The sequence below is a fragment of the Camelina sativa genome, chromosome 9 (assembly GCF_030686135.1).
Source record: "Camelina sativa cultivar CO46 ecotype springtype chromosome 9, ASM3068613v1".
Taxonomy (NCBI): domain Eukaryota; kingdom Viridiplantae; phylum Streptophyta; class Magnoliopsida; order Brassicales; family Brassicaceae; genus Camelina; species Camelina sativa.
This window is the reverse complement of record NC_141888.1, coordinates 8,842,058-8,868,062: the sequence shown is the minus strand read 5'-3', so window position 1 is coordinate 8,868,062 and position 26,005 is coordinate 8,842,058. Positions and strand designations below refer to the sequence as shown.

General features: G+C 33.6%; 2 protein-coding genes across 8 annotated transcripts; one reads left to right on the top strand and one right to left on the bottom strand.

The window, feature by feature from the left end:
* Positions 1–173: 173 nt before the first annotated feature.
* LOC104715123 (zinc finger BED domain-containing protein RICESLEEPER 2-like) lies at positions 174–5,767 on the bottom strand. 7 transcript variants are annotated; one of them, XM_087464040.1, is made up of 12 exons: positions 5,548–5,767; positions 5,369–5,417; positions 5,094–5,197; positions 4,892–4,995; positions 4,346–4,424; positions 4,192–4,245; positions 3,989–4,080; positions 3,591–3,832; positions 3,306–3,404; positions 1,336–3,201; positions 480–807; positions 174–384 (listed from the first exon to the last, which is right to left on the bottom strand). In XM_087464040.1, exons 9-12 carry the CDS (start codon positions 3,306–3,308, stop codon positions 314–316), a joined length of 2,268 nt encoding a protein of 755 aa, XP_087320166.1. In that variant the 5' UTR covers positions 3,309–3,404; positions 3,591–3,832; positions 3,989–4,080; positions 4,192–4,245; positions 4,346–4,424; positions 4,892–4,995; positions 5,094–5,197; positions 5,369–5,417; positions 5,548–5,767; the 3' UTR covers positions 174–313. The 7 variants fall into 7 exon arrangements, with proteins under 7 accessions (XP_087320166.1, XP_087320163.1, XP_087320165.1 ...); XM_087464037.1 differs by having other exon boundaries at positions 3,306–3,832; positions 5,094–5,258; positions 5,369–5,423; XM_087464039.1 differs by having other exon boundaries at positions 3,306–3,832; positions 5,369–5,423.
* Positions 5,768–12,787: 7,020 nt separating this feature from the next.
* On the top strand, positions 12,788–17,586 carry LOC109125020 (tirucalladienol synthase). Its single transcript, XM_087464079.1, has 14 exons — positions 12,788–13,154; positions 13,333–13,552; positions 13,628–13,813; positions 13,905–13,994; positions 14,642–14,842; positions 14,956–15,040; positions 15,158–15,324; positions 15,484–15,675; positions 15,779–15,892; positions 16,012–16,254; positions 16,326–16,424; positions 16,501–16,557; positions 16,643–17,176; positions 17,261–17,586. The coding sequence occupies exons 2-14, from the start codon at positions 13,349–13,351 to the stop codon at positions 17,372–17,374; spliced, it is 2,286 nt and encodes a 761-aa protein (XP_087320205.1). The 5' UTR covers positions 12,788–13,154; positions 13,333–13,348; the 3' UTR covers positions 17,375–17,586.
* Positions 17,587–26,005: the final 8,419 nt, after the last annotated feature.

Below are 26,005 nucleotides of genomic sequence, written 5' to 3'. Positions count from 1 at the left end.
CTAATATGCAACAGAGCCTCAAAACACTACTATGTAACAACTATGCATTTGAATAATGTGATGTCCTAGAACATTCAGACTCCTTCAACGGATTAACATCAACATAGGAAAACAAGTAGAACCATAAACAACAAATGAAAATGTTTAAACTGAAATTTAAATCAAATAAATAGTAAACTGAAAGTATTAAACCATAGTATTAATCTCAAGGTATTTAACCAAAGTATTAAACTGAAACATTAAACCAAAATATTAAAATGAAATGGAAAGCTGAAAACATAAATCTCAAGGTCTAGATGTCTCTTCAACCAAATCAAGCTTCATCATCAACAATGGATTGGAAAGAAGGGAATGTCTCATCTTCATCAAATTCTTCATCCTCCTCTACATATGGCAAAGTAATAGAAGAAGGTCAAGATAAATTTATATCACTTAAAAGTTACACAATCAATACCAAATTGTGAAAATTGTTTTCTTACCATTTTCATAGGCTTCAAAACCTTTTAACCAATTGCGGCAGCATATTAGTGCTTGAACATTCTTTGGGAGAAGACGGCTTCTGTACTTGTTCAAAACTCGAGCTCCAATACTAAAAGAAGATTCAGATGCTACTGTTGTGATTGGTATACTAAGGAGGTCGCAAGCCATTGACGCTAGTTCTCCATACCGCTGAGAGTTATCTTTCCAATATTTTAAAATATCCAAACTCTCATACTCTATCATGTCTATTGCCGGATCATCTAGATACATTTCCAAAGAAGACTTTCCACTAGTAACAACAGTTTGTTTGCGGAAATTAATAAAATCCTGCAAATATTTAAAACTAATCTCAGTATTCAAACAAAAAAAATTAAGAAGACATGAACTGTACCTAACTAAATGTAACCAAACGTAACTAAAATTAACAAAAACCGAAACTAACTAAACGTAACTAACTAACTAAACGTAACATGAACTGAAACGTAACTAAAATTAGACATAAACTGAAACTAACTAAATCGTAAGATGAACTGAAACGTAACTAAAATTAGACATGAACTGAAACTAACTAAACGTACTAAACGTAACATGAACTGAAACTAACTAAAATTAGACATGAACTCAAACTAATTAAATGTAACCAAACATAACTAAACGACATGAACTGAAACTAACTAAACGTAACCAAACGTAACCAAACGTAAGTATTCAAGACATGAACTGTAATTCAAACTGAAACTAACCAAACGTAACTAAACGTAACCAAACATAAGTATTCAAGACATGAACTGTAATTCAAACCAAAACTGAGAATTAGTTTTCATAGCCTAAGAGAGTGAGAATTTGAATACTTACATCATAGTTGCCAAAACTCCCTTTTTTTCCTTCATTCTCATCAGTTTGATGATTAGTTTCACGTGTCTCTGTAGAAGATGATGTGAAAATGGACTTATTTTCATAAGATTCAAAAAGAGTAGCAAGCTTACCACGCAAATGTTTAATCTTTATCTCAGCAGAACCCTTATCGTTCTTTTCAAAACAATAATTGACCAGTGTTAGTTTCAACCTTGGATCAAACACTGTAGTCATTGCAAAGACATCACTAACCTCTTCCCAATACTTATCAAACCTTTCTCTCATTGGAACAATCATACTTCTAATGACTTCATCTTGATTCTGTGAATTCGATATCAACCAATTGTTGATCTTCCAAACTTGCATGAAATACAAGTTTGAAGTTGGATATGTTGAACCTGAGATCAGATTAGTGATTTCATCAAAAGGCTCCAAAAACTCACAAATCTGTTTCAATCGGTGCCATTCAGCTTCTGTAGGGTGAAACTTGTAGTTTCTCCCATCAATGACTTTGAGATTACCAAAGGCAGCTCGATACTTGAGAGCCCTATCAAGCATCTTGTATGTTGAGTTCCATCTAGTTTTCACATCCATAATCAAGCCCGCTTTCAACTGTAGACCAACCGCTTCAACACACTTTGCAAACAATACCTCACGTTTTCCAGAAGCTTGGACATATCTAATACTCTCTCTGATCTTTTCCAATGTATCACCTATATCTTTCAGGCCAATCTGAACAATGATGTTGAGAATATGTGCTGCGCATCGCACATGAAAATACTCTCCTCCACACAACAAATCATTCCGCAACATAAGCTGAGATTTCAGAATATCTTGTGATGTGTCATTGTTAGTAGCATTGTCTAACGTGATGGAAAACACTTTTTTCTCAATTCCCCAATCCTTCCACTTCTCTAGAATTTCCATTGCTATGTTCATACCTGAATGTGGAGGCGGAAAAGCATAGAAAGCAAGAATCTTGCTGTTTAATTTCCAGTTCCTGTCAACATAGTGTGCTGTTAGACACATGTAGCCCTCATGAGTGATTGCAGTCCACAAATCAGAAGTAAAGCTAATCCTCCCTGGAAGGTTAGCTAATTCTGTCTTTAAATTCTCAGTCTCAGTCTCATAGAACTTGTAAACGTCTGCTGCAGCTGTGTTCCTGCTTATAAACTTCACATCTGCGTTCAAATACTTCCAGACTGATCTAACTCTCTCATATTCAACATAGGCAAATGGGAGATCATGCTGAATGATACACTTAGCTACCATTTCACGAAAAACCATATGATCTATCTTCCTAGCTTGTAATCTTGCCTCGGAGTTGAGCATCACTTTACTAATATCAACCTTACTAAGCCGAACCTTACAGGTTTCCATATGGCGTTTGTAAGAATTTGTACCATTCTTGTGTGAATTGTAGGCATAATCCCTCTTGCAGTGATTGCATTCCGCTCTGTCTTGAAGTTTTCCATTAATAGTCTTCTTAACCACTGTAAAATGCTCCCAGCAATCTGAATACTGCTTTCTCTTTGTCGGTTCTGTTGCTTTCCCTTTTCCTTTTCCTTTATCTCCTACGACATTGTCATGTAGATCATCATCATCATCATCGATATCAATTGCAGCCCTTTTACCAGATTTTTCTCCATCAAACTTATTCTGCTTTCTCTTCTTCGGTACTGATGATGCTGTCTTTCCTTTGTCCTTTTCAACATCATCTACATCAATATGAATTGCTGCTCTCTTACGACTTGAAGATGGCTCTGCTCCATCAAACATATTCTGTTCTTCTTCAGCGTTTGCAGTATCAATTACTCTTTGAGACTCTAAGTCTATTGATCTCAGATCATAAGAATCATTTAAATCCTTTACAAAAAAAAAAAAACCAACTGAGATATCATATCACAAGAGTTTATAGGATTGAGGTTTTGACAATAGACAAAAAGGAACAATATAGCTTAGTAGCTTACCATCACGATAGACTTTGAGGACTGGAGTCGTGTGTCACAGCTCACAGGGTTTGGTGTGTCTCGATGAAGTCTCGATGAAGTCTCGATGAAGTCGTGTGTCTTGTCAAGCAAAGCAATGAATTATGCTAAACTATTTAGGGTTTTCAGCTTTTATACAAACTCTAAACGACTAAATCTTCTAATATCTACTTACTAATTACTAAATATTTTTTTAATTATCTTTCAAAGCTTCTAGGTGTGTCGCAGGGTTTGGTTTAAACTTTGAAAAAGCTAGACATCGGTTACCTGTAGGCTGCAGACAGCATCACAGCGGTTACCTGTAGGCGCAAGACGTGAACCTAGACTGGAGAGTCATACTTGGCAATATCCTTGTAACGGTGGTAACCAATATAATGAGCTTTGATCGTACGGCTAGACACACCATGTAGCGATTTCACAAATCCAAGAAAGCTAAGCTTTCCATCTGTATGCCTAAGCCAATCGTGCAGCTAAGCGTGAACCGGTACAGAAGGACCAAGATCAAGTTCCTGAAATAATGTTTTAAGTTTTAACTAAATGAGTTCATTTTAGCATTTTGCAAAGACTTTAGAAACAGGGTTTTGTATAAAAAAAGAGACAGCAGCTGCACGATTGCATCAACAGGGCAATCTAATTACTGAAGCCTAGTAAAGACTGCCACTCACTGTAACTTTGGGATCAAAGAAGTACTTGAGGGTCAGCGACAAACCCCTGACCATTTCAGTGAGAAAAAGGGTGTTGATGCTCCGTTCAAAGACTGTGAAAGTAACACATATTAGGAATCGCTAACTCTCGCAGATGGAAGTAACCACAAAGAAAAGCTAAGACAAATAGAAAGTTAGAAAAGTGTTTAAATCAAATAGCTTACCAGTACTCCAGTCCTTGGAGATCTCTTTAGCAAGCTGCTCAGCTTCTCTATCATCTACAAGTTACAAGAGGCAAAGCGGTTAGTAACATATATATGCCTGAAAATTCATAGCCTAAGTAACCAAGAAAACCCAAACAATAGCAAGAAACTATACCTTTGTTGCTTCCATAAGATATAGCACGAGACTGTAGCAAACAGAGATGAGATCCCTGTAAAGCTTGCCCTGAAAAAGCCTATCAACGAAGATAAAGCAGATGTTAAATGCGCAAAAAAATCCCAAAGCATAACCACCAGAAGCTAAACAACGTAAAAGTACTTGTATTTGCAGAGATTGAGTTTAGATAACAACATTTTGCCTACACATTCTACCTTCAAGGAAGAGTAATGATATATAGGAAAAATGAAGCCTCACTAGATTGAATGATGAAGAAGCTACACGTAGAATCAGCTATAACTATAATAATCTAAATCCCTAGGACTCCAAAGGAAGACACACACAAAAATCATTCTAAAGTCAGATATAGAACAGATTCACTCCAGTTACTATCGATGTCCAATCCCAAATTCTACCAACGCAAGACGAAAACAACGATGCAGAGTGGAACAAATATCAAACAACGAAGCACAAACACCGCATTTCTAGGAACACAATCGACATTAAATGAACAAAAATAAATTAAAGAGCGAACGAGATTCATACGAGATGTCGAGCTCGGAGAGCATTGAAGGACTTGCGAGCCAGCAACGAAGCCATCGATACAAATCCAAATATAAAAAATTAGGGTCTTTCTTCTTCTGCTGTGCCTGGTGAGAGAGAGAGAATTAATCCGATTTAACTGAAAATCCCAATCAAGCAAACGAAGAATTTAACAAGAGATAAGACAAACAAAAAAAATCCGAACCTCTCAAACGAAGAAAGCCTCAAAGATTGATAGTACTGTCTATGATATAAAATCTTAACCTCTTGTTTGCACAGCCTTTCATCTTTTAGCAGCTTCACTTTCTTCTGAAATGGCAAAACTAGTAGTTTGAAGCCAACTGTAATCCTAACTAAAACAAGACATGCTCTTTGGCAAAAAAAAGATTTACAATTCCAAGTTAAAGTCTCAAATTTTGACAAACCCATGAATTGATATCTCAACGATAAGTAGAAGGAAATGAGAAACAAAGAACATACTTGTCTAGTGACAGTAATCTCCGGGTGCTCCTCGTAGCCGAGAGGACTCCTGTTTCTCTCGGAATTGTCAAATGTAACAGAGCGAAACAGATTATCAGCTCCAACCTGCTGGAGATTAGTGATACCCAGAACGAAACAGATTGAATCGAGGATGTTGGATTTGCCCAACCCATTCAAACCTGTTATCGGCTTATCGCGTTGAATTGTTGATCGAAACCAGAAACCACAGTCCGCTATGCCCGCAAACCGCGACGGGCAAGACCGCTTGACCCCGCCGACCAAACGGGTCCGCCCGTTATGCCCGCAAAAAAATGGGCTTCAATTACTAAGCCCATACCCGCTCCACATTGCTTCTTAATGGGCTATGCCCGCAGGCTTTAGGCCCGTTTGACACCCCTAACTATATATCATTATTTTCACCAGCAGTTAAGTTTTCTTTGTTATTAAAATTTATGTATTCTTCGTCCAAACTTCAACGTACTGCATGTTGTTTGACTTCACGAGTTCATATTAGGGAATAGACCCATCATGAGTGCATAAGGGCATCTCCAACCCATATTTCCATTTTTTTCTTCAAATGGAGTAATTCTATTATAGAGTTGGGTTTTACTCCAACCCTACTCAGGCCCGTCTCAGCATTTTCTAAAGCCTTAGGCAAATTTTTTTGTGCCTTTTACACATTAAAATTTTTGTTTTTGCTATTTTTTTCGGCCTTTTTTATTAAGGATTTTTATAAATTTGGTTTGGGCCCTTGGAAAATGCCTACCCTGCCACCCCCCTAAGACGGGCCTGACCCTACTCCATTTTGAAGAAAAAAATAGAAATCTCCAAATTGTACTGTAAAGAAAAAAAAAATATCTCCAAATATAGAGAAAAAAATAAAGATCTCTATTTTGGAGATGAAAATGAAGATGGATTGGAGCAAAATTGACTCCAAACTCTATTATGCAGATGGAAATGGAGATGGATTAGAGTTGGTCTAATTCTATTCCCTGAACTTGTTTGGAAAACGGAATCGTCGTAACCTGGGATTCTTTGAGTAATAAAGTGTCGTGAACATATCAGATCTAATTATAATGCATAGTATTTAGTAAACATGTTTGAAGAATCCATTAAAACAAAATGTCCAATGCTTTTAATCTCTGAATTTATATCGATTTTACTTGCTTTTATTTACATTTTCGTCGTCATTAGGAAAAACCAGAAAACAACCATCATCATCAATCGTTCTAGTTAGATTGTGTTCTATTAATTTATTAGTGTAACTTGAGTATCTTTCTATGAAATTAATTTTTAAATATTATATACTAAAAATAGCATTGTTTCAAATTTTAAAATTGAGATTTGATTTTAAAGGTAAATTAAAAATATAATGCTATTTTAAAAACTTTAAAGATAACGTGTTAAATATAAAAATAAACTTATTATTGCAGTATTGGCAATAATTTCCTTATATATCCTACTATATTAATTGGGAAGTACGATTATAAAACTAACCTTAAAATGTGTAAAAAATTACATTCAATTTCCATTTAAAACATTTAATTAATATTAATTAAATAAATTTAATTAAGTAAAAATAAAAAAACACTAAGAAACTAAATTTATATAGTTAATAAATTAATAAATTTTATTTTTTATAATTATAATATTAAATTACTACTTCATATTTCACAAAATATTTATGCAAATACAACAAACAAACAATTATAATATACATCAAAAATAAAATATTATAATATTTAAAAATAATTAATATTTAAAAAGACAAATATAGATTTATAAAACAATTAAAAATAAATATTATTTCAAACAAAATACTTTTAAAAAAAAATATAATAATAATTTTTATTATTATATTATAAATTGTTTAAAAAATGTTATTCTGTGCTTTAAGCTCATGGTATCTTCTAGTATTTCTTTATTTATCTGTTACGTTTTAGGATTTCAAAGAGGTTGATGAATTACTACTGTTAGATTATGATTCAAACAAATAGGTATTTCATCTAACTACAGTTCCCAATGTAAAAACTTGATAGGTTGTTTAACTTATAAACACCAGTAAAAACACAGATGATTAACTCTACTTCGTTTATTGATTTTAAGATATCTTGTGAGCAGATCGAACTTGAACAGTTGCGTTGATTTAATAAATTTTAATAATTGTTTAGTGTTTTAAAGTTTTATATCTTGCCAAATGATACCATTTGATTCCCCAATCCTAAATGATTCCCTAATCGATTATTCGTTTCAGTGCTAAATGATTCCCTAATCTTCCATTGATACTCTGCGAATTATTTCTAATGGTTGGGACTTGGGACGGCGTGATAATGTTTTGCATATGTTTCAGCATGGCGTGATACAATCAGTGGCGTACTAAACCATATAACTATTAATTTAATTAAAATTATATACTATAACTATAAAACGAGTCACACCGTCAAACGTAATATCTTGTATATATTAATTACTAAGAAAATCTCGTCTTCACGTGAATCAATCATGATTCATGCAGTACTATATATTAATTTAATTACAGGTATAAAAAAATATAAAACGTGTTGGGCATGGAAACTTTGGACATCAACTCTCTTCTATATTTATTGGAAATATTAATAACTAATAAGTATATTGAGTATTTATAATCATATACTGTAATTATCTTTGCCGTAAAAAATTACAGTATATAGTAATTAATAATAATTATAGATTTTGTCGATGTAACTATTTCTGCAGTTCAATTGGTGACAGCTTATCCGGTGGGAATGTTGTTAAAGGGTGGGGACCAGGATTCAAGGAACGTCTGGCGCACCAATAACCTACTGGTGGATGTGGATTTCCACAGTAATGGGTTATGATCGATGCTCTGCAGAACCAGCTTAGAGTCCGTTGGAACGGCTAGCGGAAGGCTAATAGGATCTACGGACAGTCCGTTGGAGCAGCTAGCGGGAGGCTAGTAAAGTCCACATGACGGGTTGTCACATCAATTTAGTTGAATTTGGCTGATTTTCTTATTTTATAATTATATAATCATGCATTTCTTTAATATCATCAGCTCTCATGAGTAGAATAAGATTGCTCCAAAGTCAAAAACTTTTGGCCCACAGAAAACAAAGCTTTTAAAACTGACCGGTTAAGTCAATTTCCGATGTATCTTATTTTGAACCCTCGATTCAATACAACCACATCTTTTCTTCCTATCTTTCCAGATTGACCATACAACATGATATTTTTCAAAGACATAGGAGAATGCTATATTTTCTAATAATCATTCGATACAACCAAATCTTTATTATATAAAGTTTAGTTTTAAAGTTACTTATTAACAAGATTATGACTTGTGACAATTGTATTGATCGATGACCGGAAGTTTTAATGCTTTCTATACCAATTCTGTTATGGTTGGGATTTGTTGATTTTTAAGAAAAAAGATATTCAGCTACATAAAATATTGTTCAATACATGGCCTCCCAACTTTAAAAATGTATTGTCAACTACACGAAGAATATGTATTGCATGGTCACATATACCAACTATATGATGACATGTGCTCAACATCACAACCATCTTATTCCGGTACACCGTTCATCAGAATCCGATGTTAACCAGTATTGACCGGCGTTGACCGATGTTGACCGATGTTGACCGATAAAAATATGCAATATTTTTTTGTTTTTAATATTAGAAACCAAAAAAAAAATTGTTTACATCTTTAATGTATCCATTCTTATAATTAGTAATTTTAATTTTGAAGCTAAACTAATAGTTAATAAAAATTATTAATAATTATTTTGAATTCATATATATATATATATTAATTATATATGTATATGTTAATATTTCTACAGTCAAATATATTGTTTTGCAAACTCAATTTTTTGGATCTTCTATATATTAAAAATAAATATTATGTGTTTTTGTTGTTTACAATCAAATATATTTCTTTTATTAAATAACAAAAAACATTGTATTTAAATAAATCAAATAATAAGTTGATGTTTTTAATTGCAATAGAAAAAAAAACTAACTATTATAAGACTGGATGAATTAACAGATATATAATATATTTTTGTATTGCAAAAAGTAATAAAAGTGAAATGAAAAATTGTTAATAATTTTTTCAGATATTAAAATTTTTATTTTACCATGAGTATATAACATTTTTCAATAATTCTAATGATTTTGATATGTATTGTGTTTGGTTCTAAGTATTTTTGTTGTAGAAATATTTTTTGTGGTTGAGAATATTAAATAATATTAATTTTGTATTAAGATAAATTAAGTAAGAAGTTGATGTTTTTAAATTAATAAAGTTAAAATAAATAGTTTTCTTATTTGATTTATTATAACAAGATTATCTGGTTTGAATTTAAGTTTTAATATCTTATGAATGATTTTTATTTCAATTTTAGTTAAGTTTTAAAATTGAAAAAGATAACTATCATAAGACTAAATTAATGGAATTATATACAATATATCTTTATTTTGGATCCATATATGTTTTACATTATAAAACACTATAAATGATTCGTAAATAATTTAACTAAATTTTTTTTTGGTTTCTAATATCAAAAACAAAAAAAAATTGCATATTTTATTGGTCAACACCGGTTAATACTGGTCAACCCCGGATTCTGATGAACGGTATACCGGAATAAGATGGTTGTGATGTTAAGCACATGTCATCATATAGTTGGTATATATGACCATGCAATACATATACTTTGTGTAGTTGGCAATACATTTTTAAAGTTGGGATGTGTGGCCATGTATTGAACAATACTCCATGTAACTAACTATCTTTTTTTCTTTTTTAAAAGGTTCTAAAAGATCCACAAGTTAGTATGAAGATATTGTATTATTGATTATATTAATATGCAAAATCTTAAATTTATTTTAGTTTAAGAACCCGAAGCTTATGGTTATGAGAGTAAATACTAAATACTAATTCTTCCCATCACAAATTTTTATCAACATTTTATATGGTATCAGAAAATTAAACATAATCGGCTCTATACAAAGTTAATCTACTAATTCATGCTTAAAAATACTGAGATCATTAGTTGAAAGATTTATCATCTCGAAGAGACATATTAAGGATTACAATATTCCACATTCGATAGGAAAAAAGGATCAATCCATTCGTTGCTAATTGATTTTGACTTTTGAGCTGGAAACTCATGTTCTGCATGGTATCAGAGCATGTTTGCTCTTGAGGTTTGATCTAGCAATCAAACCCTTTTCATGTTAATTTCTTTAAACCATTTAATGTTTTTTTTGTTAATTCAAGTGCTTCCAAATTCATCATAAACCTTTAAATATAAGCCATTAAACTACTTTTTCTTCACGTATATTATTAGTGATTTAAAAAAAAAAAAGAAATTTTCAAATTAAAAAGCTTTTGTTTTCAAATTTTTATTTTTGTTGATCTTCTATAATTAAAAAGAAAAAACAAAACAACTCCCCATCATCTTATGGCAAAGTCACGATTTTTGCTCAGCCGCTTCCACCAATTCAGTGGACAAGAGTCCAATTTCACATCTCCTATATAATAAAAATCTCCTATATAATAAAAGGGAAGTACACCACTTTTTTTTGTAGAATATATAATTTTTATAAATTGATTACAAAATAGATAATAGATTAAATATAGGTTGGTTACAAAAAGAGGTTATAAATTAAGAAAATCTCAAATAATCCTCTTAAAGAGAATATTCCAATGATTTATACAATTTACAAAATAAAATTTTTAGTATTCCATGTATTGTTACAAAATGTATATTGTTAGGCGTAAAAATATACTGTTACACATAAAGAAGAATAAAATCTTGGCAATTTATCACACCTAATCGTGATTTATGAGATCTTATTGTGCAGTTAAAAATAAAATTTTACCTAAGCAAGGGTCATATTAAAAAACTTTTACCAAACATGTTCAAAAATTAAAATAAAAACAAACAACAAACATAATCATTTCTCATACATAAAGTTACAAAATTAACAATATAAAACTTACAAAATAGGTCTTTTTCATACCATCATATTTAGTTTATGATTTTATTGCATAATGTTTTATCCAAAAAAACTTTTAAAAATAATCATATAAATTATATTTTATTCTAAAATTATGATATAAATAAAATGAATTTCAAGCCGTGCTCTAATATGGGTCTTAATCACATTTTATTTAGTAAAATGGTTTGCTAAACAAAGATAGAACTAAATTTTTCTATATCAAGTTCAGATTCTAATATTTATTATATTGATATATAAAAAATTAGTTCTATCTTTGTTTAGCAAACCATTTTACTATATAACATATATATGTAACCCAAAAGCTTATGGCTATGAGAATAGATACTATTTTTCCCATCAAAAACTCTCTCATCAACATTCTACTGTTTTATCATAAATTATAGTCAGAATTTATTATATGCTCGTTTTGTTTCGTGGGCAAAATTTTAAAAATCGGATTTTCTATGATTTTGTGATTTTATCTCTTTCATTTTTTTGTTCTTGTTGGAAATTTATTATGGTGTTATCTCGATTCGTTCCACCGCCAACCACAATTATTTAAATGTTGTAAATTAATATAAATATTTTTTATGACAGCTAGTCGTGTGCTAGATAGATTAGCTGAAGTTGCATGTTATTTACTTAACGTTTTTTTATGACATTGTTTCGTCATACAATAATCATTTAAAATTTGTTTATGCATCTCTCCAATAATGGGAGTATATGATCATATTTGACCCCAAATCTATTATCAAATAAAATACTTACGATAATTTGATGTTTCTTAAGCATATTAGCCCGACTGATAACATAAAATTATACAAGTTTTTTGGCAGACTGTAATAGCCAGGCTACAAAAGAGTGTGCAAAACTGTAAAAAACAATAGTATACGAAAGGTGTAAATTTTTTTAAAAGTAACGTTTTTTTAGTAATATCGTTCTAACCAGACTCTTCAGCAAAGCGGAAAATAAGAACGATATTAAACAAGAATATAAAGCAAATTTTCGGATCAAGTCAATCGATAAGAATGACACAAAAATGGTTTATGGAGCTTAATACAACTTTGGAACAACTGTCAACAAACCACACCTTTGTATAGCAAGCAGAACTGGCCCGGAGTTCCACGAGGCTACATGATTAGCTGCTGCTCTTATAACATGTATATGATTTGCTTGCTTGGCCTTGTGACCGGTTCTGCTGACATGTACAGTTGAAGTATTTGATCATAGATTTGATTCAAAACAAAACTTCTTATTTTCTTCAAGAATTGTTTTATTATATGTAAACTCAGTCCTTAATAATAAGAAAAAAAATCAAAAACAAAAATACACTGTTTTGAAGAAAAAACATAACAAATATAAGAAAAGTCTGACCTGACTCTTTAAATTATAAACGTCTATGATATAAAAGACAAGAAGTAAAATATATAACACTAGTTAGACTGGTAGCTAATCACATGGTTGTTAGCACTTAGCAGAAGTTGCATGTGTTTTAATAACATTATTTGTTTATGTGTCTCCAATAATAATATATATCTCTTCCAAATTTTAAATGCATTATCCTTGTTATCATATAGAAAACTATAATATCATTATAATAAAATAGTCGGGTGAATTTTTCTTGACAGCCCTGCGTGTGTTTAGAGCAAAATTTGTTATATAAATGGATACATATGTGTGTTACTTAGTATTCCATTCTAAGAGATTCAAAGAGGACAAGCCGGTGCTCACTTTAAAGTTACTTAAAAGCTCTTTAGTCGAAGCCATCAGGGTAAGATATCTGGAGTTGATTGTTTTAATATAAGATTTGTTTATTCAGAAATAAAAATTTCGGTGAATTGTTTCACCTAATTGGAAAAACAATACGTTTGAAATTTTCGATACACAAAGGAAATTTGTTGATAGTAAATAAAATATTATGAAAGATATGAACTTCTTCTGTCTAGCAGAATTGATAAAAAAAAAATGTGGAGGCTGAGGATCGGAGCTAAGGCAGGAGATGACCCTCACTCGACCACCATCAACAACTACGTAGGAAGGCAGATATGGGAGTTTGATGCCGAAGCAGGCTCTCCAGAGGAACTCTCTGAGGTTGAACAGGCTCGAAAGAATTTCTCAGAAAATAGGTCACTATACAAGGCCAACGCGGATCTCCTATGGCGTATGCAGGTAAAAATATTTATTTCGGTAAGCAAAAATTATACCAGGTATATACGTTAATAAATTTTGCTTTTTGTTTTAAAGTTTCTTAGGGAAAAAAAGTTCGAACAGACGATCCCGCGAGTGAAGATAGAGAACGCGGAGAAAATAACATTCGAAGACGCAAGGACGGCTCTGAGAAGAGGAATACTTTATATGGCAGCGTTGCAGTCTGATGATGGACATTGGCCTGCTGAAAACGCTGGTTGTATGTTCTTCAACGCCCCCTTTGTGAGTTGCATACTTTAGTATCATCTTAACTAAAACTATATTTTAAAATAGAAGGCAAGAATATAACCAATGATGAAAAAAATAATATTAGGTCATATGCTTGTATATCACTGGCCATCTGGATCAAATCTTCTCTCTAGAGCATCGGAAAGAGATGTTGCGTTACTTATACATTCATCAGGTACTTCCTTCATGACTCAATGGAACAACTCTTTAAAGATTTTTTTTTTTTTTTTAAACTTCCATGTGTATATATATATATATACCTGTTTTTTAATCTTCCAAATTATATAAGATTAGTAAGTAAGCAATAATGATGTGTGTAGAACTGGTCGTGTAAAATGATTTCTATTCTTACCAAACGCATACAAACAGTTTTACGCAGTTTTAAATGATAAAAGGCTTTAGTAATATAAAATTTGTTGTACAAACAATAGAAAATTTATATATTTATTATTATTTGATACAAATAATGTTGATTAATATAATAACCTAATTGGCAGTATAGACTCTTTACCCCTGCGAGAAAAGATTACCCAAATCACACCTAATATACATACGAAAAAGTCTGACAATTTAAGGATTTGTGCCGCGTGACATGTACCTTCCTTAGTCCTAAGTCCTAACAAAAACCGTTTTGGCAAAATGCATTATTTCAAATTTTTAATGTAAACTAATGGATAGCTTTGTTTATTATACGTACGAAAGAAGAAAAAAAAATTATGTACGAAATAAACAAAAAAAATTATCTAAAAAAATATAACAAGATTATAAGTGACTACAAAATGAATCAATTGTATTATTTTTGGATAAATTCTTAACATCAAGAACGAGGATGGTGGGTGGGGAATAGACGTTGAAAGCCACAGTTTTATGTTCTGCACGGTCATCAACTACATCTGCCTAAGAATCTTTGGAGTAGACCCTGATTATGATGGTAAAACAAGTGCGTGTGCGAGGGCTCGTAAATGGATCATTGACCATGGTGGTGCGACCTATACGCCATTGTTCGGAAAAGCTTGGCTTTCGGTATGTATGATGTCTCGTATATAATGACCAACTAAAGATACGACTCTCTTTAGATCATCATCTTAATTTGCTAGTGCTTTGCCCCTAACTATTTCTTCTGTTCATATTATTAGGTTCTTGGAGTGTATGAATGGTCTGGTTGCAGGCCCATACTGCCAGAGTTCTGGTTCTTACCTTCTTATTTTTCTGTTAACGGAGGTTTGCATTTGAAAACTACATACTGATGATGGCCTTAAATTATGCTTTAAAAAATTAATTTTACAATTTAGTTTTGTTTAGCTCTTTAATTTTTTTTCATATACACGTTACATGCAGGCACTCTCTGGATTTACTTGCGGGATACTTTCATGGCAATGTCCTATTTGTATGGTAAAAAATTTGTAGCTACACCTACACCTCTCATTCTACAGCTTCGCGAAGAGCTTTACCCTGAGGCGTATAATGAAATTGATTGGAGCCAAGCTCGACATGCATGCGCCAAGGTAACATTTTAATTAGTCACATATATAATGCATATGAGATAATTAATTATTATTTTTTTTTTTTGGTATGGAGTTAATAAAGGTTAATTATATAGCTCTTTAAATTATTTTAGATAATTAAGATTAATCCTTACAAACCAAAATGTGATGATGATGCAGGAAGATCTATACTATCCACAGAATGTAATACAAGATTTATTTTGGAAAAGTGTTCACATGTTTTCGGAGAATGTCCTAAATCGGTGGCCTTTTAACAAGCTCATAAGAGAAAAAGCTATCCGAACCGCAATGGAACTCATTCACTACCATGACGAAGCTACCCGATACATTACGGGTGGAGCTGTGCCAAAGGTAAACGATATTAATTAACATTAAGAAGAGTAAACTAGAAGAAAGAAAAAAAAAAAAAAAAAAAAAAAAAAAAGTGATATGGGTTTTTCGAATAATATGTTAGGTGTTTCATATGCTTGCTTGTTGGGTTGAAGATCCAGAGAGTGATTACTTTAAAAAACATCTTGCTCGAGTCCCTGGTTATGTATGGATTGCAGAGGACGGCCTCAAAATCCAGGTTTGTTTAGATTTCTATTTTTTTTTTTTTTTTCCTTTTTGGTTAGATCAGTTAGTTTTGTGAACACTATAAATCTTTATTGGAGTCGGAGATGATAATAAATTATGAACACAATGTAGACTTTTGGTAGCCAAATATGGGACGCAGCTTTCGTGCTACAAGTCATGTTAGCTGCTGATGTTGACGAGGAGATTAAATCAACGCTCATAAAAGGGTACTCTTTCTTGAGGAATTCTCAGTTTACAGAAGACCCTCCTGGTGACTATGTCAAAATGTTCAGAGATCGATCTAAAGGAGGGTGGGGTTTTTCAGACAAAGATCAAGGATGGTTTGTCTCAGATTGTACTGCTGAAAGTTTAGAGGTGCGCATTTTTCTGTCTCTGAACTACCTAAGATAACAAGATTTGGTTACTAATTCGCGTGTGGTGGACAGTGTTGTCTAATCTTTGAAAGCATGCCGTCCGAGTTCATTGGTGAGAAAATGGATGTGGAGAGGCTTTATGAAGCTGTCGATATGCTTCTGTATATGCAGGTAAATTTAATGGTTGTTTATTATTACAAAACCCCACAAAGTTGATTAGTAACTTACAAAATTCTCTTAATAACAGAGCAAAAATGGAGGCATAAGCATATGGGAGGTAGCGAATGGGAAAAAATGGCTTGAGGTCTTTATCATTTATTTGTTTTTAAGTTTCATTATCTTTAGATATTATATAAAATGAACATAACACATTTCAAATTCAAATGTAGTGGCTTAGTCCCATAGAGTTTATTGAGGACACAATTGTCGAGCATGAGTATCTAGAATGCACCGGGTCAGCGGTAGTAGTGTTGGTACGCTTCTTGAAACATCATCCAGAGTACAGAAAAAAAGAAGTAGAAAGGGCTATAACGAAGGGAGTGGAATACATCGAAAGCATGCAACTAGCGGATGGGTCATGGTTTGGAAACTGGGGAGTATGCTTCATTCCTGGGACCTTCTTTGCTGTACGAGGTCTAGTGGCTGCTGGCATGACTTACGGAAACAGCGAGGCAATTCGTAGAGCGGTTCAATTCATTCTTGGGACACAAAACATTGAAGGTGGTTGGGGAGAGAGTTATCTATCTTGCCCAAAGAAGAAATATATTCCTTTGGAAGGGAACAAGAGCAATATGGTGAATACAGGACAAGCATTGATAATTTTAATATTGAGTGGTCAGATGGAGCGAGACCCTTCACCAGTTCATCGTGGTGCGAAAGTCTTAATAAATTCACAGATGGATAACGGTGATTTCCCACAAGAGGTGTGTTTCCTGATATCCTACTTTTTATACACGGCTATTCAAAATCACTATGATATTATTTCTCATTAACATTATATTTTGCAGGACATTAGAGGAGTGTACAAGAATAATGTTCTGCTACATTATCCGACATATAGAAACATTTTCGGTCTTTGGGCACTGATATATTACACAAAGGCTCTACGCTTGCTCCTCTAAATTCCGATGACGACTCACATCTGAAACTCATCAGCTCTTCTTCATTTTCTCTTCTTTTCCATACAAAAACAATAAAAGAGGTTCTTGTATAAAATATTTGTTCTTCGTCTGCATAATTCAAGAAAACATAACGAAAATAATATATAAGCCTACGAAAAAATACCAAAGATGTAATTTTCCGCTAAAAGATATGTTTGTATTTTTCTATTTCACATGTGATCGCACAACAAGAAATTACTCATTCGGTGATAACAAGATCGATGGTTATTTTCTCTTAAAATTCCCATTTAAACTTAAACCAAAGTTTAAATTTTTGCTCTTAGATCATATAAAAATAATATATCGCCGCAAGCATGGAGACCATCCACGCCCACCGGATCAGCTCACGCAGCTTCTTGACCGGCAAATGCAAAATAAGCTCCTTTTCTATTCAGCAAAACAACTTCAGATTAAAGAGGGAATCCACACTAGGCTAGCAACAAGATTTTTGTGTGACATCCTGGTTTGCGGAGAGGTTTAAAATAATTGATTTGGCCAACTATGTCATTAAAGTGCATTTATCTTTTCGGTCAAAGGTTTTGAGAGAACTCCACAATTAAGCGTGCTTATGATAGAGTAGTATCAGGATGGATGACCTTTCGGAAATTGATTGTCGGAACTGTGCGAATGAGGACAAAACTACAAGGAAAGATCACGTGGTGATTTGTAGGGACAGTAAATAAGTCTTTAAAACCTCTCGGACGTAGCAAACTGGCGGTCGGATGTAGATGGACCCACAAGCCTAGTGAGAAATCGTAAGACCCATTAAAGAAGGTAGGCCCATAGACTGGGATTAGACATGAGACCCACTAAAAGGTGACGGTAAGAGAATTACATTTTGAGAACTTAAACTTTAGATTTGTCAACGTTCTTTCAAAAAAATATATGCTTATAAATTATAATGTATCAAAAAAATTTTTGGATTAAATATAATTTTACATTCGTTCAAATAAAAAACAATATATCATTTACCACCAAAAGGGCTAACTGTATATTTATTCAGAACCTTTTTTTGGTTTTGCTCATTTAAAGTTCTTTCATTAAAAACTCTAAGATTAATAATTAGTTAGCTAGATACTCAATTTTCAGCATTAAGAACATTAAGATAAAGAAACCAAATTACACTTCTCAAAACCAACATGTCAATCGATTTATGATGTAAAACTCAAGATTAATTATCGATTTTAAGTGAAATGTTTACAGCCAGTCAATTCCTATTCTTAATTTTTTTTTTGTATTTTTTTTCAAAAAAGAATTAGTTCAAACGAGCTAATTGGGTGAGAAAATATTTACATACAAAACATGATGCGGATAAATACGCGCTTAGCGTGCCAGAGAATTCACACTTATATTTGTGTTTCTAGAGATAAAAGATAATGAGAAAGTTGAAAATTCTTTCCTGTCTATTTTGATATCGTTAAAGAACGCCGAGAAAGCTGGCCAGTCCGAAGGAGAAAACACCATTTTCACCAAATCTTAACAGTCTGTATAGAATGCCACATCTCTGAAGTCATGTCTGATCATGCACCGCATTGCCCAAATGAAAGCTTCTACTTCAGCATGTTAGGGAGAGAGACTTCGTCAGAAATTGGTGGTTCCTTTAGTCGGCGGTGCGTCCTGAAACGATGAACAAATCCATCCCGCACCAGCAATCGGGTCACACGCTTTTCAAGATTTGTCTACGAAGCAGTGATAACTCGTAAAAAACGCATGAAAATTAGTGGCGAGCTGCCTCTGCCGGGGCTCTGTAGCGAGAGTGGTAGAGGTCAAATCCATAATATCACCCTCCACCTGAACCTGCTGCCACGATAATGCCTCACCTTCTGCTACCAAAACCATCTACTCGGGCCGCTTATCAATATTCTCATAAACCGTGCATTTCTATTTTTCCAAATATATCACATCAGCCAAAAAAACGTTAAAACCTGAGAGGCATGATTATTATGGTCCAAAAAATAATCAATATTTGCATACATGGACTCCGAAGAGAAAGAGTTTCGCCACAATACCGATATTCATGTTCTAAGTATATATATTCACAAAATATTCCAGGCAAAGCACACTTAACTTTTGAATTCTCTCATAATAGTTGATCGAAAAGATAACCAAACAATAGTGATTCGTTGTCGATTCAGCAGCCTGTCTTCATCTTCTAAATTGTTTCGACTTTCGATAATAAATGAATCAAAACATTTATTAAGATAATAATTCAAAATAGAAAAATGGGAAGGCCACGTCTCCTAATTCTCTCGCTCTAGTTTATTGAGCTAGTACAACTGTATAAGTATTATAAAAAACCAGATATGGATTTTCTGAAATATGATATGATGATGATATCTCGGTTTGTAAAATTTGCTCTAAACCCATTATAAAAATTTGAATTGACTTGGAGTAGATCCAGTATTTCTGGAATGGTTAAAACACAGGCTTATAACAGTGATCACCCAGTATTTTGGTTCGCTATGAAAAACACTTGAAGATGTAATAGCGAATTTTCTCTTCTAAGTTACAATTAAAGATTGTCAATGTTCTCACTTAATAATCCTTTTGATGTAATAGTTGATCTTTACTGCCTTTGAACTGATTGTAATGTTTGACATGGCTTATAATATAAAGATGACACACTTGTGACAAAAAAAAAAAAGATCTTGAATATGTCATGATATCTTGATTTTGCATAAATTATTGGTATATGATTATTAATAGTCGATTAAACAGTCATGTTTTATTTCACTATATTAATATATTTAATTAGAACACATTATCCTCGCTATCATATAAAATTTTAACATACAGAATATAAAAATATTAGGTACCAACCTGCACTATATGCGAGATAAATCTAATTTCTGAATTTTAATTTTATATGATAATACATTTCTGAATTTTAATTGTGTTCTAATTATATTAATGCATAATGTGTAATTAGAAATGTATAATGTGTTCTGATCAGAAATGTTAATTCAGAAATTAGATTTATCTCGCATATACATTTCTAATTAATGTATACATTTCTGAATTTCTTTATACATTTCTAATTAATTTCTGAACACATTATATTAATGTGATTTCTAATTCACATTGCCGATAACAGATCAGAACACATTTCTGCAAATCTAATTTCTGATTTTGCATAAATTAATGTATACATTTATAAATCTAATTTCTGATTTTGCAGAAATGTATACACTTCTTTAATTAGAAATGTATAATGTGTTCTGATCTGATATCGGCAATGTGATAGCGAGGATAATGTGTTCTAATTAAATATATTAATATAGCGAGGATAATGTGTTCAGAAATTAGATTTCTGAATTTTAACATACAAAAAGTGATAATACATTTCTGAATTTTAATTGTTGATTAAATTTTCATTTTTTAAAACTAATTAAAAAAAACATTACCTTATATATGTCATTGGTTGACATACTTATGTAAAATAGTAATGAAATGTAAAGACATTTATTAAAAAAGACAGAAGCTATGTGAGTGCGACATATCAGCTTTTTGTGTGAGAGTGTTTCTCTATTAATATATAGGGGATGTAAAGACATTTATTAAAAAAGACAGAAGCTATGTGAGTGCGACATATCAGCTTTTTGTGTGAGAGTGCTTCTCTATTAATATATAGGGGATATCGGTAGTTTTGATCTCTAGTAATTGATTAATTAAGAAAAATAGATCTCCGTGACAGATAATCAACTGCCCTTGCATGTTACTAGATTTTCGATAAACTAAGTCCATTTGTTATCTTATATAATATAAGTCAAATTAACTTGGAATCAAATTTAGTCTTAATTCCGAAAGATAAACAATAGTAATAATCAATTAGATATTTGAAGAGATTCGTTGTCCATTGATTGATTCAGTAGCGTGTCTTCATCTTCTAATCTTTTCTATAATAAATCAAAACATATAGAAAAATACGAGTGAGAAGGCCACACGTTCACGTCTCTTGAAGGCCATGTTTACTCACGTTACCTTGCAAGACAATGGACCCAAATTACATTCATCAACAACAAGTTTAATCACAATCGTAAAATCAATTCCATGTCCAGATGATCCCATGATGATTATTTTGGGGATGGGGTCTATCACATTTTCGGTATAGTAGAGGACCATTTACCAGTGGATAAAATCACAGATAGATAACGGTAATTTCCCACGAAAGTGTTTCTTGTTATCCTACTTTTTATTTACGATTATCAAAATCACTATGATATTTTTGCTCACTAATATTACATTTTGCAGCAAATAAGAAAAGTTTACAATACAACCTACAAAAACATCTTCACTCTCTGGAGACTCACACATTACACAAAGGCTCTGAGCAAGGCCGGTCCAATAAAATTGGTAGTCGGAAGGGGGAAAAAAATGTGGCCATTTTTTTTATTATTTGTTGTAATAATATTCTATATATATATATATAATATATTTTTAATTCATTTTAAAAATAAATAACTAAAAAAAACAAGTAACAAAAAAAAAGATATATAAGATATAAATATACAACTAAAATGGGCTTGCCTGTTATTGTCCAATGGTTGACAAAAAAAAAGTATACGTAAAAGAAAATAAAAATATGTGGCCATACAAACATTTTTAATAAATAATAGTACTATTTTAAAAAGGATGTATGCATTACCCAAAAAATATATATATGTGGCTTTGAAAAACCAAAAAAAAAACTAGTGGTTTTAAGCCCAGTCTTAGCTCGCATGTGCTATAGGCCGGACCTGTTTCTGCGCCTGCTCATATAAATATTAAGGAAAATTTCACATTTGAAACGCATCAGCACTACTTTTTTTTTTCTTTCCACATCTTTATATCGATTTATAACCCCTCTCTACTATGTGGGATAATGCGAATTAGTGGAATCAAACTATAGTGAAAAAATTGTCGTGATGACCGTTAACCACTTGACTAAAGGTATATCCGTCAATAGCACTTTTGTATATTATAACTGAGATCAAATTAGTCTTTATTTCGAAAGATAAACGACAAAATTTAATTAGATATTCTAAAAAGATTCGTTGTGGATTCAACAGCCAATGCTTTTAAAATTGAAAACATCAACATGGTATTACTCGAAGATGTATGTTGTTTGTGAATGTCATCCTTTCTAAACCTCAGCCTGAGAACATGCCCATAGTGCCCACAATATCCATAGTGGACCAGAGTTATGGTTATATGAACTTTTAAAAAGAAGATGAAATCGCACCTAACGCCATTGTTGTCTACGTAGACAAAGAACAAGAAAAGGCTGTAGAGGGTGATTCTACTGAAGGGGATGAAATTGTATCACGTGATGAAGGTGATGAATATACTGAGCCACAGCCTGTTGTAGAACATTATAAGTATATTGACCCATGGGATGACGGTTTGGGTCTAAGTAAACTTCAATAATTTCCAAACAAAAAGGCATTGCAAGATATGATTGATAGAGATTCATTCGCTAACTGTTTTAGTTTTCCAATAGTAAAGTCGGAAAAAGTGTGTTATATGCTAAAATGTCCTAAAGAAGGATGTAATTGGGGTTTACAAGCTGCTAAGATTCCAGAGACGAGGATTTTCTCTATAAGAAGGCACAACAAGATGCATAAATTCCTGTAATGCCCCGACCGCCACCTCAGAGTGGGTTCCACGTCCAATCCCAGTCCATGTGCCCACCTTAATGGGCCTCACGTCCTTTCACTAGGACCGGGAGGCTTTAAAGACTCGTTACCGTCCCTACAAATCATTCTCTTCTTCTCTTCTCTCTCCTTGCTTTCGACATTCTGTCTCTCTCATCCATCGATCTCGATCTCTACTTCTCTTCTAAAACCATGGAGCAATTTGAGGCGGATCCATACTATGTTGATCAGAAGAGGGAGAGGCAGTTAGACGACTGGCGAACAGCCATAACCAATGGAGATTTGGGCATGCCTCTAATATGCCCGTGTGGCGAACAAATTGTCGAAGAGATCTCTCGAATAGAATCATAGAAAAAGATATGCTTTACTTGTGTTAAGTATGAGGTAAAGTCAAATTATCTAATTCTCCTGATCAAATAAGTATGAATGTGTTGATATATTGTGCAGGATGATGGCTTGGCCAGGCGAAAAATTTGGAAGAAGAAACCAAAGCTTAAGGAAGGATGTTTATAACCATTGGGACAGATTGAGAGAATTCGAACTCCATCATATACAAATCTCACAATTTAAGTTGCAGCTTAAGGACAAGACTTAGGAGATTGCCAAACTGAAAGAAGTGGTGGCGGGTCTTCATAGTCGACTCGATGTCCTTGAAAAATTGTGTTTTGATTGATTATATTTTTTGTTGGTTGTTTAGAACTTGTTTGTTAAGACTCACCTCATCTATGTGTTGCTCGAACTTGTTTAGAACTTGTTTGTTAAATGGTTATACTCTAGTATTACCAAATCTTACTAGAGTATCTTACCTTTGATTTTTCTTGCTCCTTCACATATACTTCCAACAGTTCTATCCTTTCTTCAAGCCCATCAATCTTCGCCAAAATGTTATTGAACTAGATTTTCATATCCTGCTTCATGGTGTTTAGAAGTGTGACAACCTGTCCCGTGGACCCCACTAGCCCACCGTTAGCTGCCCCAACAGACCGTCCGTAGACCCCACTAGCCCACCGCTAGCCATCCCAACAGACCTCAAGCTGGCTCTGCAGGGCATCGATCCTAACCCATCACTGTGGATATCCAAATCCACCAGTAGGTTATTAGGCGTTCCTCGAACCTTGGTCCCCACCCTTTAACAACCTTCCTACAGGACAAGCTGTCACCAATTGAGCTGCAGATCAATTGGTGACAGCTTGTCCTGTGGGAAAGTTGTTAAAGGGTGGGGACCAGGGTTCGAAGAACGCCTGGTGCACCAATAACCTACTGGTAGATTTGGATGAATAGTTCCATTCCACGGTGAGGGGTTAGGATTGATGCCCTAAAGGGCCAGCTTGGGGTCCGTTAGAGCGGCTAGCGGTGGGTTAGTGGGGTCCGCGGGACGGGTTGTCATACAAAAATTGATTTTTATGTTACAACTCGTCCCGCAGACCCCACTAGCCCACCGCTAGCGGCCCCAATGGACCATCCGGGACCCTGATAGCCCACCGCTAGCCGTCCCAAAGGACCCCAAGCTGGCCCGGCAAGACATCGATCCTAACCCATCACTGTGGATATCCCAATCCACCAGTAAGCCAGGTGTTTCGATTTTTATTGTAACAACCTATCCCGTGGACACACTAGCCTCACTGCTAGCTGCCCCAACGGACCCCAAGCTGGCCCTGCAGGGCATCGATCATAACCCATCACTATGGATATCCCAACCCATCACTGTGGATAACCCTCTAATTTCATGTTTTTAGCATCCTTTTTTGTCCATATTTTGCATTGTTCATACCTCTAACTTAGCATTTTTAGGTCATTTACTGTAGGAATTCACTTTTAGAGCATTTAGGGTGTTGCATTTCTGCATTTGCATATTTTGGATAAAAATAGGTGCTAAAGAGCCAAAAATGGGGAAAAACAAGGACAACTCGAGCATGTACCCGAAGGAGCCATCGAGCTACAAGAACAATTTCGTACCCCAACACGATCAAGGAAGATCCAAGAGCATGAAGAGCAACCCGAAGATCCACCCGAGGAGTTACCCGACTTCACCCTCGTGTACCCCATCGAGTAGACCATCGGGCAAGTCTGGGAAGCTAGGTCAAATGGGTTTCCATTTATAAACCTCATCTTCACCTAGCTCGCAAACGAGCACGCCGCAGACCCTCAAACCAGAGAGCGAGAGCTTCTGTGAGAGAACTGAGCGACTCAACATTTTTCTTCTTGTTTTGCATTTTTATTTTGTAGTTTTCTTAGATTTTTATCCCATACTCTTTCTACTCTACTCTATCTTTTAATAAATGTCATTTTTGTTTATTTTGATTGCTTTGTTATTTGTTTCTATGTCCGAGTAGTGTAGTAAAGTTTCTAGGGATGGGATAGATGATTTTGTATTCTTGATCGGTTAGGATGCTTTAGTTGATTGTGATGATTGATAGATATCCTTCTAGATTGGTGTTCTTAATGATGTCAACAGACCGAAAGGTTGAGATTAGATCTAGGGCGTTTACAATGCTACAACCGGAAAGAGTAGATAAAATGCTTGATTTAGCCAATGCTAGAGGTTCATTTAGCTCTGAGTGACAAAATCAAATGAGTTTAAGTCTACTGACAATAATGAATCGTTCTTAATGCCTGCTTGTTCATATTGCTAGTGCGATAGTGTGGTAGTGTGTTCAAGGTTGATTGTTGCTAGTGCGAAAGTGTGGTGACAAGGTCTTAGAGGTTCATTGTCTAGGAAATAATTGCTTGAGGCATGTAAGGCTTCCGTACTGGTCTAGAACACTTAGGATTCGATTACCCCCATCCTTAGGAACTTTCATATTTTATTTGTTTGCATTTTCTTCACTTACTCGACCACTTACCCGATCAGGTATACGATAACCTGCATCGAGTAATACCTCGAGTTGTTCATATCTCACTTGCATACTCGATCACCCCACACGATCCTGTACTCGATTGCTTGCATCGAGTGCTTAGG